The sequence below is a fragment of the Nicotiana tabacum genome, chromosome 21 (genome assembly GCF_000715075.1).
Source record: "Nicotiana tabacum cultivar K326 chromosome 21, ASM71507v2, whole genome shotgun sequence".
Lineage (NCBI taxonomy): Eukaryota > Viridiplantae > Streptophyta > Magnoliopsida > Solanales > Solanaceae > Nicotiana > Nicotiana tabacum.
The window spans coordinates 43,582,169-43,599,379 of NC_134100.1; the positions used below are offsets into that span (position 1 = coordinate 43,582,169).

At 41.1% G+C, this 17,211-nt stretch overlaps 1 protein-coding gene across 1 annotated transcript; it reads left to right on the forward strand.

The window, feature by feature from the left end:
- The first annotated feature begins 2,457 nt into the window (after positions 1-2,457).
- LOC142175215 (uncharacterized) lies at positions 2,458-2,964 on the forward strand. Its single transcript, XM_075241794.1, has one exon. It carries the CDS (start codon positions 2,458-2,460, stop codon positions 2,962-2,964), a length of 507 nt encoding a protein of 168 aa, XP_075097895.1.
- The last annotated feature ends 14,247 nt before the right edge of the window (positions 2,965-17,211 follow it).

The window sequence follows — 17,211 nt, forward strand, 5'->3', positions numbered from 1 at the left end:
GTTGAGGTAAGTATCTTGCCTAACTTTATGTGGGGGAACTACCTCATAGGGATTGGTTTAATTGCACTGTTTGAATTATGTGAAAGATGTGTAAACGATGTGACGAGTGTGTACATGGCCTTGCATATGAAAATTGACCGGTTTAGACTCCTAGGGCTCTTTCATGCATCTAATTGAAGTTGCCATATCATGTTATACTTTCCATTGTTAAGTTTACTTTTACATGCTATAATTGAAGTTGTTAGTACATACCCTATCTGTTATTGTCAAGCTTACTCATATATGTCTTAATTGAAGTTGTTACCTCTTTTATTGTCATGATACCTCTTTTATTGTCGAGTTATTATTAATTGAAGTTCGTTTCATGTTACCCCTTTTATTGGTTATTTATCCTTATTTGAAGTCATTATTACATGTTATCTCTTTCATTACTAAGTTTATTCTTCTGTTTCATTGTACTGTTGTAATTCTTGTGTTGATCTACTTACCGTACACTCGTGTTATTGTTATTGTTGTTATACTCAGTGTTGTTGTGCCGTGGGCTATGTATTGTTGTTATGAAAATGTTGTGGCAGACACGTGTGGTGCGAGTTGTTATGTTGTGTTGTTATATTTTGGCGCATGTGGAATTGTGAGAGGATTGTCGGGGTGCTTGCACGTGATTTGTCCGTGCTATTATTATTATTAATAATAATATTTGCACATGCGGCGAGACAAGGGGGGCTATATATGTTGGATTTGCGCATGTGGCGAGACAAGGTGGGCATTGTTATTAATGATAATTGTGTGATGGTGTGACCTTCTTATGTGTGTCATGCATACTACGGGCTTTGTTGTGTTGTTTCCAATATGTTACTCATTGTCTTTGATTTTACCTGTTAACTTGAGCTGTAATAGTACACTTACACAAGCATACACCGTAACTTGTCACCTATATTTGTCCAGGAGTATAAATCTTGATGTTTATTGACCATGTACATGTATTATTATATACATGCTTTCGGTGTGTGGATTGGACGGGTGGCACGTGAGTTGTCCATGCAGATATGAGATATTATTACTATTGGCACGTGAATCATCCATGCAGATCTGAGGTATTATCGGTATTGGCACGTGAGTTGTCCGTACAACACGTGAGTTGTCTGTGCAGCTGTGATTGATAATGTGGGCACAAGGTGCCATGTGATTATGATTTCATGATCTGGGACTCGTGATTTGTGATTATGAGGTGTGGTGCCTCGGGATGATTCTTGCATAAATCTTGTGATAGAATGGTTGATTATTTGATTGTCATTTGTTTACTTAATTGGTATTGCTGGCACTTTAACTGTGTTCTGATTACTTGTTGCGTTATCACATGCTTACTTCATGTGGCTACTTGTCGTTTCCATTTTCCATTGTGATAGGTTATATGTATCCTTGTTATGTTTTGATGATCTAACAAACTTAATGATAAGAACCAGATAAGGAACCTGTTACACATCCTCAAGTACTTAAAGAACAACAAGTCTCAATTCGGGGACGTGGTTCAACTCTTCGGAGTCAAAGGAAAAACAGAGGGAACATATGGCCACCAGTTCCCGTGGTGACTGTACAAGTCAACTCCTCACAGCTGTAAAGTTGCTGCCTGCACATGTAACAGTGCAAAACCAGTGCAGCAGTCAACTTTATGGGGAATGCCCTTTACCTAACTTGCTTGCATCATTCAAGTTATGTCACAAACGAGTTATTAACATCAAGCAAAGGTAAAACAAAATACTTGCACATTCAAGAATTCATCAAGCATTCTCTTAAGTATGTGTCAATCTTGCAAGTGATTCTCACGGGCATCAAGAACAAAGAACAACATAACGAAGGACCAGTTTCCTATATTGAGTCATTACATGTCCTTAGTTGTGTTGCACCTTTGGTAAAGCACTTTACTTGTAATTCCTACTTAGCTTAGTTGGAAGCATTGTGTAGGAAATCTTTGTAAAATCATAAGCCTTGTATTTGTGTCTTGGCTAGAGTTAGTCGAGTTGTAAGTCTTTGTAATATAGTTATTGCAAAGTGGCTTGTAATAGAGTTGTTACAAGTTAGTGAGGGATTAAGAGGTTAATTTCTAGGTTACAATAGGTTGTAATCTAAAGTTTGCTCAATAGTGAAGTTGAAATCCTAAAAGGGTAGGTCGTGAATTTTACTCCCGTGAGCTGGGAGTTTTCCACGTAAAATTCCATTGTATCATTTAATTACTGTTGTGTGCGTGCGTTCTGTGGGAACTTATAGAGAACCTGGTTCTCTACATAGTTTGGTGGACCCTTAGTTGCTATCAATTGGTATCAGAGAAGGTTCTTTCTAAAAGGTTAACACCTAGAAAGGATCTTCATCATGGCTGCTCCACCAAACTTCGAGGAAGGACAATCAACATACAGACCACCTAGATTCAACGGCCAATACTATGGTTGGAGAAAAACAAGAATGCATGATTTCATCATGGCTGAGGACTCAGAGTTGTGGGATGTAATCTGTAATGGACTTTTTGTTCCCATGAAAACTGTTGATGAGGGAACAGCTACAGTCCTAAAAACGAGGAAAGAGTACAACGATGCTGACATAAAGGCTATTGAGAAGAATTTCAGGGCAAAAAAGATTCTTGCATGTGGCATCAGACCAGATGAATACAACCGCATCTCAGCTTGTCAGAGTGCTAAGGAGATCTGGGAAGCTCTTCAAACAGCACACGAAGGGACAACTCAAGTCAAGCAGTCGAAGATCGACATGTTGACAAATGAGTATGAGCTCTTCAGAATGAAGGACGACGAGTCCATTCAGGACATGCACACTCGCTTCACCTCTATCATCAATGAGGTTCACTCACTGGGAGAAATCTTTCCCAGGAACAAACTTGTTAGGAAAATACTTAGTGTATTACCTGGTTCCTGGGAAAGCAAGGTAAATGCCATCACAAAGGCAAAGGATTTGTAGAAGCTGACCATTGATGAACTCATCGGTAATCTAAAAACTTATGAAATGAAGAAGAAGAAGGACATTGAGAGAAGAGAGCCCAAAAGGGAGAAGAACCTAGTCCTCAAGATAGACAAAAATGACTCAAGTGGTGAGGATGCCGACATGGCTTACCTGACAAAGAGATTTCAAAAAATGGTTCGCAGAAATGGAGGTATTCCAAAAAGGGGAAGCTCTAGCAAGCCAAGAGGCTATAACCTATGTCATAAGTATGGGAAACCATGACATTTCATCATGGATTTCCCCCTCCTTAAGCAAGATCATTACAAACACAACACAGACAAAGCAGTCAAAAGGAACCAGGTTCCTGACAAAACGTTCAAGAGAAAAGATGTCGCTGACAATGTTGTGAAACAAGCTCTTGCTGCATGGGGAGACTCCTCCAGCGAATCTGGAGATGATGATGATCAAGGTGACAGCTCTATGATGGATGTAGAAAGTGAAGCAGCTGAATATGATTCCATATTTGCTCTAATGGCTAAATCAGATGAGGATGAGGAAGATGACGATAAAGATGAGGTAAAATTTCTGGATGTTCAAAGAAATCTGAAATCCTATTCTCAAAAGAAGCTTATATCCTTGACTAATGTTTTAATTGATGCTTATCACAGTCTCATTAATGATAAAAATGCGCTAACCACGGAACTAGGAGAAATAGAACACGAGAGAGATGATCTAGTAGTGGTTGCGGTTGATCTAAGAGAGACCATTAAGAGTTTAAAAAGGGAAAAGGATATTTTGACTGAGAGAATTGCAAACATAGAGCATGAGAGAGATGACATATTGGTAGTAGTTGTAGACCTAAAGGAAACAATTGAGGAACTAATAAGGGAAAGTAGGCCTACGAACACTCAAAAGGGAAAGGAAGTTGCAAGTGAGGCACACCTTAGGCTTGAAAATGAGCTAAAATCAGTGAAATCTAGTCTGTGTGCTAAGCTTGAGAAAAACAAACAACTTCAAGAAGATCTAGGCAGAGTGAAGAGTGACCTAGAAAAATCTCTTAAGTGGACCTGGTCCTCTGATGCAATCACCGCTATATATACGAACAGTGGGGGGAACAGACAGGGAATCGGGTTCCAAAAAGAAAAACCCCTTACAACTCACACAGCAAGTACGTTATTGTTCCTGATAACTGGCTCTGCACTCACTGTGGTAACACTGGATATTTCAAGGATACATGTAAAGTCAGATTCCAGTCCCAGCAGAAAAACAAAGTTTTTGCTGAAAAAGTAACTATTGCAAAAAAACCTTCTCCCTCATATAACAAATATGTATTGCCTGCTTGGACAAAAACTCGTTTCCTCATTTCAAGGGACCCAAACTTGTTTGGGTTCCTAAGTTTAATCTGTGATTCTCTTATGCAGGGAGCAGTGAAAGGAAGTAGCCAAAGATGGTACATGGATAGTGGCTGCTCGAAGCATATGACTGGAAGCACTAATGATTTCCTTTCACTCAAAGCCCTGCAAGGAGGGAGTGTATCCTTTGGAAATGGCAAAAAGGGATACATTCTTGGAGTAGGAAGAATTGGTAAGTCTCTCACTCACTCAATCAAAAATGTGTATTACGTGAATGGCCTGAAGTACAGCTTGCTGAGTGTCTCTCAGATCTGCGACAAAGGCAACAAGGTAGAATTTGTGTCAAAAATCTGCACAGTCACAAATCTTGTGACTGGTGATGTGATCCTGATGGCAAAAAGATACAAGAACATCTATGTCGCTGATTTTGAGTCACTACATAATGGGGATCTCACGTGTCTGAGTGTTGTGGATGATGACACTAAACTATGGCATAGAAGGTTGGGCCATGCAAGTTTTACATTGCTGAACAAGTTGGTCAGGAAGGACCTGGTTCGTGGATTGCCTAAGTCAAGCTTCAAAGATCACAAGGTGTGTGATGCATGTGCAAAAGGAAAGCAGATCAGATCCTCCTTCAAACCCAAAAAGGAAGTAAGCAACTCAAGGCCACTTGATCTCCTCCATATAGATCTCTATGGACCTATGAGAGTGCCAAGTAGAGGAGGAAAAAAGTACATTTTCGTCATTGTGGATGACTACTACAGGTTCACATGGACCTTGTTCCTCAGAACCAAAGATGAGACCTTTTCAGTGTTTGCTGCCTTTGTCAAAAAGATCCAAGTAAAGATGAGCCATAATGTTGTGAGTATAAGATCTAATCATGGTACAAAATTTGACAATGCAAAGTTCGACGAGTTCTATGCTGAAAATGGTATAAGTCACAATTTTTCAGCTCCAAGAACACCTCAACAAAACGGTGTCGTGGAGAGGAAAAATAGAACTCTTGAAGATATGGCTAGGACAATGTTGATTGATAGTGGTGTTGCAAAAGGTATCTAGGCAGAGGCAGTCAACACTGCATGCTACTTAGTGAACAGGTGCATGATCAGGTCCCTCCTGAACAAAACCCCATATGAACTACTGAATGGGAGAAAACCTAAGCTAACACACTTGAGGACATTTGGTTGCAAATGCTTTGTCCTCAACAATGGTAAGGAAGCTCTGGTAAAGTTTGATGCCAAGAGTGATGAAGGAATATTTCTTGGATATTCATCACAAAGAAAAGCCTACAAGGTATACAACAAAAGAACTCAATGTGTTGAGGAAAGCATAAATGTGATCTTTGACGAAGCACAGCACCCTCTTGGAAAAGCTGCACATGATAAGGCTGATCAAGATGGAGAGTTGTCAAATGTCCCTGGTGAAGTTATTGACATGGCAAATGGAAAGGCCGATATGATGAGCCAGGTCAAGGAATCAAATGACAATGGCACAGCTGAATCTCCAGCTGACATAGAGGAACCTGGTCCCTCAATCACAATAACTGAAGTAGAAAATAGAGTTGTGGATGTTGTACATGGAACTCCAGCTATTGAGGTGAGGAACATGACACATGGATCATATGCAGAAGAATCTGGAACCTCTCATAATGAGATTCAGGTGTCCAGCTGGAAGCACAAAAGCTCACACCCTCTTCAAAATGTGATCCCCCCCCCCCCTTGACTCAAGAATTCAAACTAGATCAAAGTCTAGAAACTCACTTGCCTTCTCTACAGTTCTCTCTCAAATTGAGCCTAAAAATATCAAAGAAGTATTGAAAGATGCTGACTGGATTACGGCTATGCAAGATGAGCTTCATCAATTTGAGAGGAACAGTGTATGGCACCTGGTTCCTCGACCTGCTGACAGAACACTATCATAGGAACTAGGTGGGTATTTAGAAACAAACTTGATGAGTTTAAAAACACCACAAGAAATAAGGCAAGCTTAGTAGTTCAAGGATACAATCAAGAAGAAGAAATTGACTATGATGAAACTTTTTCTCCAGTTGCTCAAATGGAGGCCATCAGAATCCTTATTTCCTTTGCATCTCATATGGAATTCAAATTGTTTCAAATGGATGTCAAAAGTGCATTTTTGAATGGCTTTCTGAAAGAAGAAGTTTTCGTCAAGCAACCGCCTGGTTTCGAGTGCCATGAGCATCCTGAGCACGTGTTTAAACTTGACAAGGCATTATATGGACTGAAGCAGGCTCCTCGTGCATGATATGAAAGGCTGTCCAAGTTTCTTCCAGAAAATGGCTTTACAAGAGGGAAAATTGACGACACTCTATTTCTGAAGAAACGGGGGAGGAACCTGCTCATAGTGCAGGTCTATGTTGATGACATTATCTTCGGAGCAACAAATGACTCTTTGTGTGAGAAATTTTCAAGACTCATGAGAAGTGAGTGTGAAATAAGCATGATGGGGGAATTGAATTTCTTCTTGGGTCTACAAGTCAAGCAAACTCCTAGGGGCACAATGATAGGTCAGCAAAAGTACATCAAAGAGCTTCTGAAGAGATTTGAGATGGAGAGTTCAAAGATCATTGATACACCTATTGCCACTGCCACTCGCCTGGATATGGATAAACCTGGTTCTCCTGTAAACGAGTCTATGTATAGAGGCATTATTGGGTCACTTATGTATCTCATAGCAAGTAGACCAGACATTGTTTTCAGTATGGGACTCTATGCCAGGTTTCAATCCAATCCAAAGGAGTCTCATCTGAAGGCTGCAAAGAGAATTCTGAGGTATCTCAAAGGAACGCAGGACCTGGTTCTCTACTATCCCTCAGGAGATAACTTTGACTTAATAGGGTATACTGGTGCTGACTATGTTGGTTATCTAGTGGATAGGAAAAGCACTTCTGGTATGGCACATTTTCTAGGTTCGTGTCTAATCTCATGGGGCACAAGAAAACAAAACTCAGTGGCCCTTTCAACTACTGAAGTTGAGTATGGCAGCTGCCTCTTGCTGTGCTCAACTATTGCGGATCAAGTAGCAGCTAGAAGATTTCGGTGTGTTTTCTGATTGTGTGCCCTTACTATGTGACAACACTAGTGGTCTCAACATGGCAAAAAATCCAATTCAACATAAGAGAACAAAGCATATTGATGTGCGGCATCACTTCCTCAGAGACAATATTGAGAAAGGGCTCATCTGCATGAAGTTTTGCAGCAAAGAAGATCAAATTGCAGATATCTTCACCAAAGCACTGAGCAGAGAGCACTTTGAAAAGAATCGCTTGGCACTAGGGTTGATGAAATCTAGCTAGGGGCCTGATCCCTTGATGATTGTCTATGAAAGAAATATACAGGTAAAATAGCTAAAACGTGTTTTCTGGCAAAGTCTAACTCACCTCTATACCATTGCAAGTAGACACGCATGACGATTACAGAGCAAACAAGTAGCTGATGATATCGCATTTCAGTCAAAAGGATAAAGTTCACATTTACAAAATTTGTTAGGGAACCTGGTTCCCTTGGCACAGGTTAGTAGTTTCTATGTACTCTCATCCATATCCTTTTAACGGCTGAAATGGTGCCATGTCATTAAAATGTCAATCATTCCCTTCTCTCTCTTTATGGAACTCAAGCGTCCTACCTGTTATGAAACGACCCGTCTACCCAACTTGATACTCGTTCCTAACCGGTCCCTCACCCATCTTAAATAACCTCTCTCACGGTCACTATCATAACTGTTCACATCAAAGCTAAAAATTCCCTTTTTCCTTCAAACCAAACACTCTCTTCTTCCATCAAACTCTCACTATCCTCAACCATGTCTGATAATCTGGACACTTAGATTGTTCCAAGCATCGTCCTCACTGTGTCATCACCCATTGAAACCCCAGGGCTAGAACCTACAATCCCTATACCATCTAGTCCAAACCCTAATCTAGAGTCATAACCACCTACTGTTTCCTCTCCAACTCAGTCGAGCACTGGCTCTCATAGGAGTCGCAAAACCTCGATTCCCAAGAAATTTGTGGCAACAACCTCTCCTTCTGTCTCGTCAAAAAAAATAGTAGAAGTAGATACAGTGGCGGAAAAAGACAATCAGGAAATTTCTAGTCGACCAGTGGAAGAATGTTCTGAGATGCAAGGAGTGGATTGTAATAGTGATGAATCGGCAAAGACTACCCCAGGTCTTGATTTGAATGTCGCCGAGTCTACAGGTAATGCTCTTCTTATGTCTTCTTAGTTTACTTTGGGTTTGCAAGAACAAGAGGCCATAGAGAATATGTTGTCAATCGCTACTGAGGGCTGTGTAGTTGGTGAGTATGAAGGCGTGTCTGAAACAAATGGGTCTAAGGGGGAAGGTGATAGTCTACTGGTAGAGGGAAGGGAACTGGTGCCTGTCAAAAATCTGGCACCAGACAGTACTACTGGGGAAATTCCTGCGGGGCCTGATCCCTCCACACAAGAGGAGCACTATGCTCCTACTTGGAATAAAACTCCCTGTTCTTCTAAAGAACCCCAGGTCAGTACTGATCCCGCTCCCTCTCCTCATTTCTAGGCTGAGCCATTGGCCATTATTCCTCCTGAGATGAGATCTCTGTTTGAGGAGGAAAATGAAGGGAGTGAAGATGATTATGACAATGTGGCTCTTGCGAGCTTCATCAGGGCTAGGATTAGTCAGGAAACTCCCCAAGAGTCAACTTCTAAGAGACCTATCACTAGGTTGCAGAAGAAAGAAGAATTTGAGTCAGTTTTAAGGAAAAGCAAAAAGGAAAAGAAGAAGAGGAGATTGGTGAAAGATGGAAAGGTTGTAAATGAGAAGGTAGTGCCTCATGCACTAGTCGTTTATGTTGATGATGAGGTAGAAGAGGAAACTGGTTCCTTGGTTCATAAGTCCTCAAAGAAACCTACTGTTCCAAAGTCCAAAAGGGAGTCATATGTGAGTGAAATGGACTTGAGCAAGGTTGAGGGTGAAAAATCTTGTGAGAAAGTAGCTGAGAAATCTGGTGAAGAGTTGGTTGAACACGTGTCTGAGAAAAAGGTGTCTGAGAAATCTAGTGAGAAAATAAAAAGTGCAAGACAATCAGTGAAAATGAAGGCTAGTGCTAGTAAAGAACCCGGTTCCTCCAAGAGGGCCAAGGTTGGTGCAACCTAGGATGCTGGAAGGGAAAAACTGAAAATCCAAAAGGTACTGTGGGCCCGTACATTTGCCCCCGATATTCTGGAGATGTCAGGAATGCGCCAATTGGTGGAGATCTGTGAATTCCAACAATGGACACATCTGTTCACAACTGACAATCCCAAGGTATATGAGGCAGAAGTGCGTAGCTTTTATGCTGACTTCTTCACAGTTGAGGATGATAACATTTGTCTGAAAGTGAACGGTGTTGATTTTGTGATGGACACTAGTGTACTGGGAGCCATTTTGGGCGTGCCCACTAATGGGATGGCATCCATTGAGGGGGTCTGCTCTACAAATTTCATAAATTCCATTGTGAAGGATAAGGCAGTACAGCAAGGGGAACGGGTACACAAGAAGGCCCTCCTTCCAGTGTACCAACTGTTGTTTGAAATGGTGAACAAAGTTCTGCTCCCACGTTCTGAAAGACGCTCTATTACATCATGAGCAGACTTGATTCTCATGGAAGCACTATATGGATACACCACCATAAACCTGCCTGGTCTTTTGATAGAGCACATGAAGAAAGTAGCAGAGTTCAAGGAAGGTAATCATGGGTTGCCTTACGGGTTTCTCCTCACTAAAGTGTTTGAATTCTTCAAGGTTCCCTTGGGACAGGCTAAAGTAGGAACTCACAAGCAATCTTTCTCCAAAACCACCCTTGAAGAGTGTGAGTGCATTGATAGGAGTGGAGGGGTTGGCAGCAATTCGACCATTTCTCAATTGATCAATGCTCAAAATAGTGCCACTGAAGAAATAAGGAAGCTGAAGGCTCAGAATGCCATTCTCGAAGGTCAGCTCAGTCAGACCCAGGAGGCAGCTGGTTCCAGTATTGCCCAAAACACAGAGGTTTCCCGCCTGACAAAGAAAAATACTACTCTCAGGAAACAGGTTGAGGACCTGAAGGAAAGGTTGCTAACCGAGCAAGGGTCTGCAAATGCTCGTATGGACATCCTTCTTAGATCCCTTGCCTCTTCCTCTGCCTCCAGTGCTCCCCCTTCCAGTGTTCCTTAATAGTCGTCATGTTTCCAGTGTCAAGTTCCTAGTGTCCGTCCTCTGTTTTTAGTCTTAATGATGTTTATGACTAGTACCTTTTGTTGTTTTTATTTTGTGGATGTTTTGGTAAGAATGGAACTGCTCCCTGCTTAATTTCCGAAAATTAATGAAAGTTTAATCCTTTTGTTGTGCATGTCTTGCTCTTTTTCTCTGTTTTTAGTCATGATTGTGTGCACACATGTGGCATGAGTTAACCAAGCTAGACTTCTTTTTGCTTATTGCTTGCTACTGATCTTTTTATGATGCAAAAAGGGGGGGAAATAATTGAGGGGGAACAAGTTGGGGAACAGATTCAGGGGGAATATAGGAAACTTATCTACCATTCTGGCTCTTAGGGGGAACTTCAATTATAAGCTTGTCATCATCAAAAAGGGGGAAATTGATAGGTTATATGTATCCCTGTTATGTTTTGATGATCTAACAAACTTAATGATAAAAACTAGATAAGGAACCTGTTACACATCCTCTAGTACTTAAAGAACAACATGTCTCAGTTCGGGGACGTGGTTCAACTCTTCAGAGTCAAAGGAACAACAGAGGGAACAGATGGCCACCAGTTCCCGTGGTGACTGTACAAGTCAACTCCCCACAGATGTAAAGTTGCTTCCTGCACACGTAACAGTGCAGCAGTCAACTTTATGGGGAATGCCCTTTACCTAACTTGCTTGCATCATTCAAGTGATGTCACAAATGAGTTATTAACATCAAGCAAAGGTAAAACAAAACACTTGCACATTCAAGAATTCATCAAGCATTCTCTCAAGTCTGTGTCAATCTTGCAAGTGATTCTCAAGGGCATCAAGAACAAAGAACAACATAACGAAGGACCAGTTTCATGTATTGAGTCACCACTTGTCCTAAGTTGTGTTGCACCTTTGTTAAAGCACTTTACTTGTAATTCTTACTTAGATTTGTTAGAAGCATTGTGTAGGAAATCTTTGTAAAATCATAAGCCTTGTGTTTGTGTCTTGGCTAGAGTTAGTCGAGTTGTAAGTCTTTGTAATAGAGTTATTACAAAGTGGCTTGTAATAGAGTTGTTACAAGTTAGTGAGGGATTAAGAGGTTAATTCCTAGGTTACAATAGGTTGTAATCTAAAGTTTGCCCAGTAGTGAAGTTGAAATCCTACAAGGGTAGGTCATGGTTTTTAATCCCGTGAGCTAGGAGTTTTCCACGTAAAATTTCATTGTGTCATTTACTTACTGCTGTGTGCGTGCATTTTGTGGGAACTTATAGAGAACCCTGTTCTCTACATAGTTTGGTGGACCCTTAATTGCTATCACATTGCTAGCATTTTATTGTTGTTCTTTCGATGTTTAGTTGTAGGTTGATATTTGTTCCTTTGTTAGCTTTATATTAACAATTGCACAGGTTATTATGTATAGTAGTTGTCTTGACTTGAACCTCGTCACTACTCCACCGAGGTTAGTCTTGATACTTTTCGGGTACCGCTGTGGTGTACTCATGCTATGCTTCTGTACATTTTTTATGTAGATCCAAGTACCTCGGAGCGTGCCGGTCATTAGTTAGTTGATTGTGAGAGTGCCGGCCCCAGGCTCGCGAACGCGATGAAGAAGCCATGAAGACCTGCCCAGCTCAGCTCTACAAGGCGAACGCGTGCACACCTACGCGAACGCGGTGCTCGATCTGCAGTAACCTATGCGAATGCGGACCCATATTCACGAATGCGATGAAGAAAAACTCAGCCTCAATTTTTCCCTTACGCGATCGCATCCCTCAGTCCGCGATCGTGAAGAACACTGGGTGCACCAGACATCAGCAAAACCAGCAGTGAAGAATGAAGGAAATAAAATAGCCCGAAACCCGTCAGAAACTCACTCAGGCCTCTCTGAACCACGTCCAAACATACCAACAAGTCCCATAACATAACACGGACCTACTCGAGGCCTCAAAACACACATAACAACATCGGAACGACGAATCACACCTCAATTCGAATTCAATGAACTTTGAAACTTCAAACTTCCACAACCGATGCCGAAACCTATCAAATCATGCCCGATTGACCTCAAATTTTGCACACAATTCACATTCGACATTACGGACCTGCTCCAACTTCCAGAATCGAAATTCGACCCCGGTATCAAAAAGTCCACTCCCAGTCAAACTTCCTAAAATTTCAACATTCGCCATTTCGAGCCAAATTCAACCACGGACCTCCAAATCACAATCCGGACGCGCTCCTAAGTCTAAAATTACCCAACGGAGCTAATGGAACCATCAAAATTCCAATATGATGTCAAATGCTAAAAAGTCAAACTTGGTGAACTCTTTCAAATTTAAAGCTCCCTAGTTGAGAATCATTCTTCCAAATCAGTCCCGAATAACCTGAAAACCAAAACCGAAGATTCACACAAATCACAATACATCATATGGAGCTACTCATGCCCGTAAACTACCGAGCGAAGTGCAAATGCTCAAAACGACCGATTGGGTCGTTACATTCTCCCCCACTTAAACATTCGTTCGTCCTCGAACGTGCCAAGAGTTGTTCCAAAAACTATCAAACTGTCGTATAAACTTACCATGCACATACCCGGGGGTGATATCACGTCACCCTATCCCATATAGGTCTGATAACATAACATAACTGAGATTTCCTTAATTCAACCTAGACCATAAGCCTTAAAATCCAATTCCCATCATCCGGAACTTTCTATAAGATCAGAATCTCGCATCAACACTCTGTATAAGTCTGAACAAGCTATATCAAGCCATATCCATAACCCAAGATGTAATCACATGATATACCGCATAACTGAAATACTCATAGCAATGATTTCTAATCACAACAATTGTCCAAAACAACCCAATTCAGGTAATAACCTCATGTCAAACCAAACCTCGTCCTAAAACCTTCGTACACTAACGATGATGAAAGAAACACGCGGAAACTCATAACCATTCATCAGATCAACTAGTCATGGAACTCCCTCTCTTTCAACAAAAATTATAGCAAATTTCTAAGCCGGCTTTCGATATTATCCTTCCAACCATGCTGTAAATAGATAGTATCCATCCTAGGTCCAATGACCTCATCACATCCAACACGACCACTCTAGTGACATGAAACATCAATACAATCTGAAGCCATAACCCGTGCAATCCATGCACCAATAAGCAACAATCCAAATGTACTCAATCAAGAAAATGACTCAAACAAGAGAACCGTCACGCAAGCTCAACGGGTAACACCACAACGCGATGCTAAGAACCCATCACACACCGTAGAATCATAACATATGAATCTAACATATAGGATCATATCTCAACATAACTCTACAGCAATGCGCGACCCCATCCAAACACTGGCACATATGAGACACCTCGAGCCACCATGCTCAAAATCAATAACCACGCACAATTCGACACCAAGTCCCCAAAGTGCATTACCATAACCACGGAGAAGCCAATGTAATAATGCCACCCAAAACTCGAAAGGACATAACCAATACGCAATCAATCATGCAAAACCCAAATACTCATCTCGCTCAAATTCCGCAATAAGGCCCCCACTTGGAGTTCTTAAGCTTGATTCAATTGGTTTTAGGGTGTGATTATTGGTTTTAATGTTGTTTCGAGCATTCCGTGAGTTTGAGCGAGTTCGTTTTGTGACTTCAAACTTGTTGGTATGTTCGGGCGGGGGCCCGGGGGACCCGAGTGCCAATCGGACGAGGCTCGGACTAAGTTGAGAATTTGGAACTACAACTGAGTGCACCAGTTCTGTCATAACCGCACCTGCGGTTGGCCAGTCGCAGGTGCGAGCCAAGCCCTCGCAGATGCGATCCCAGGATGTCCAGCAAGGTTCCGCAGATGCGGCTCTTTCTATGCAGAAGCTGGACAGTAGAAGTAGGAGCTCTTCCGCAGATGCAGCCCCAGACGGCCCAGCCAATTCCGCGAAAGCGGACATCTGGTCCGTAGAAGCGAATCCACTGGTGCGGCCAATGCACCGCAGGTGCAAAAATCGCAAGGGCAGTGAGGTTCAATTAATACGAGACTTCAGCCATTTTCACTCATTTTCTTTTACTCTTTGGGCGATTATTGGAGCTTCTTGAGAGGGATTCCCACCTAGCTTTTGGAGGTAAGTAATTTCTACCTATTATGAGTTTAATACTTAGATTATGGGTAGATTAACATGTGAAAATTAGTGGAAAATAAGGGTTTAGAGGAAGACCCAGGTTTTTGATAAAAATGAGATTTAACCGCGAAATTTGTTATAGAATTTAGTAAAAATCATATATTTATGTTCCTAAGGTTATGGGTAACGACTTTCTTTGAAAATCTCCGGAATCCGAGCATATGGGCCGGGGTGAATTTTAGGAATCTTACAATTTAGGGTGGGTAATCACTTAAATGGTAGAATTATGAACTTTTGAGCATAGATTGATTAGTTTATGTCATGTTTGACTAGCTTCGAGTCGTTTGGCATCAAATTTGGAGGTTTGAGCACGTTCTTGAATTGGGAAGTAGGCTTTGAGGCGAGGTAAGTCTCCTTTCTAACCTTGTAAGACGGAATTAACCCCATAGGTGAGTTAAATAAATGTTTGTACCTAATTGTAGGGGCTACGTACGTACGAGGTGACGAGAGTCCGTACGTAGCTACTATTATGCTACTGTCCGGGCAGTTTATGACCCGTATCATTCTATACTTGGAATGTTTGTGCCCTTACTTGCTAATTGTCATGATAGAAATTGATAAAAGAATTGTATAAGGTTAAATTCACTTACTTGAAGGTTTGTATGAGATACTTGACTGTAAATGAGAAACTTGTGCTTTCTTGAAAATAATTGTTATTTGTGGATCGGGATGAGCGCCTCGGTAGTAAATAGATGCATCTATGATTCGCGTCGTTCGACCCTCCGACAGTGCACAATTTAATATTATGTTGGATCGGGTCGTACAACCTCGGCATAATTGTGCATGTTAATTATTTGGAACTCTCTGTGATTTATACTGCTTAAATGCCTTGAAATGTAAGTGGTTAAATGATATGACCGAAATTGAAATTTTAAATTTATGAAAGAAGTACTTATCTCTTCCCTTTATTGAACTGTCAGAATTATTCATGATATCTATACTTAGCATAACACATTAATTACATTATTATTGGCCCTAGTAAGTGTCAAGCCGACCCATCGTCACTACTTTTTCGAGGTTAGACGGGATACTTACTGGGTACATAATGTTTATGTACTCATACTACGCTTCTGTACTTAATTGTACAGGATCTGAGGCTGGTGCATCTAGTTACCTGCCCGGAGCGCATACCTGATCATGGACCGAGACTTCACGGTGAGCTGCCCCCTTCTGAGCCATTCAGCAGCATGCCAGAGTTTCTCTTTTGTTTATATCTGTCTATTCTGTTTCAGACAGTAGGATGGTCATCTTTTGTATATTCTACTAGTTGCCCACACACTTGTGACACCAGATCTTGGCACGTGTTAGTATACTTTGATTTTTGGGTTGTAATTCAATAGTTATAACTGCTTCTAGATGTTTTCATTTGTTTGCCTTAAAAATCCTTTATTTATCAAATGCTTTAAATGTAAGTAAAGCTAAATATTGGAATGGCTTAATAAATAATAAACAAAAATGGGTAATCACTAAGTGGTTCCATGTTGGCTTGTCCAGCAACGGTGCTGGACGCCATCACGGCCTGACATGGAATTGGGTCGTGACAAACACGAACCTACTCGAGGCCTCAAAACACACACAACAACATCGGACTGACGAATCACACCTCAATTCGAATTCAATGAACTTTGAAACTTTAAACTTTCACAACTGATGTCGAAACCTATCAAATCACGTTCGATTGACCTCAAATTTTGCACAAGTCACATTCGACATTACGGACCTTCTCCAACTTCCGAAATCGGAATCCGACCCCGATATCAAAAAGTCCACTCCCGGTCAAACTTTCCAAAATTTCAACTTTCGCCATTTCGAGCTAAATTCAACCACGGACCTCCAAATCATAATTCGGACGCGTTCCTAAGTCTAAAATCATCCAACGGAGCTAACGGAACCATCAAAATTCTAATCCTAGGTCAAATGCTAAAAAGTCAAACTTGGTCAACTCTTTCAAATTTAAAGCTCCCTAGTTGAGAATCATTCTTTCAAATCAGTCCTGAATAACCTGAAAACCAAAACCGACGATTCACACAAATCACAATACATTATACGGAGCTACTCATGCCCATAAACTACTGAGCGAAGTGCAAATTCTCAAAACGACCGGTTGGGTCGTTACATTAATGTTGAAAATAATGTATAATGGGACAACTCAATGCGTAGAGATTAGCTTTCTCCTAAGTCATGTATAGTTGGATACTTGCAGAGGAAAAATCTTTAGCTGAAGTAGCACATGCTTTTAAGGTACCAAGAAGAGTATCTGGTTGTACAACTTTGTCTCAATTATATCATTGTTGTATTTCCTAAATATTTCCTCTTAATGAGACCCCTTTTGTTCTCCTTTTTAGCAGAAGTAGATACTTCCCAACAATGCATTCTTGCTAATTGATTAACTCTAAGTTGTTACTTGACTATTCAGTGTTGCTTAGTTAGTTGATCATCTGACTTGTGCTGCTTGGCAGTGTTAGTTATTGCCGATACAGAGAGCTTCTCAATAATTTCCACATGCCTGTTGAAAACTA

Coding starts and splice junctions, on each gene's coding strand:
- LOC142175215 (XM_075241794.1), top strand. CDS start 2,458: ATGCATGATTTCATCATGGCTGAGGACTCAGAGTTGTGGGATGTAATC.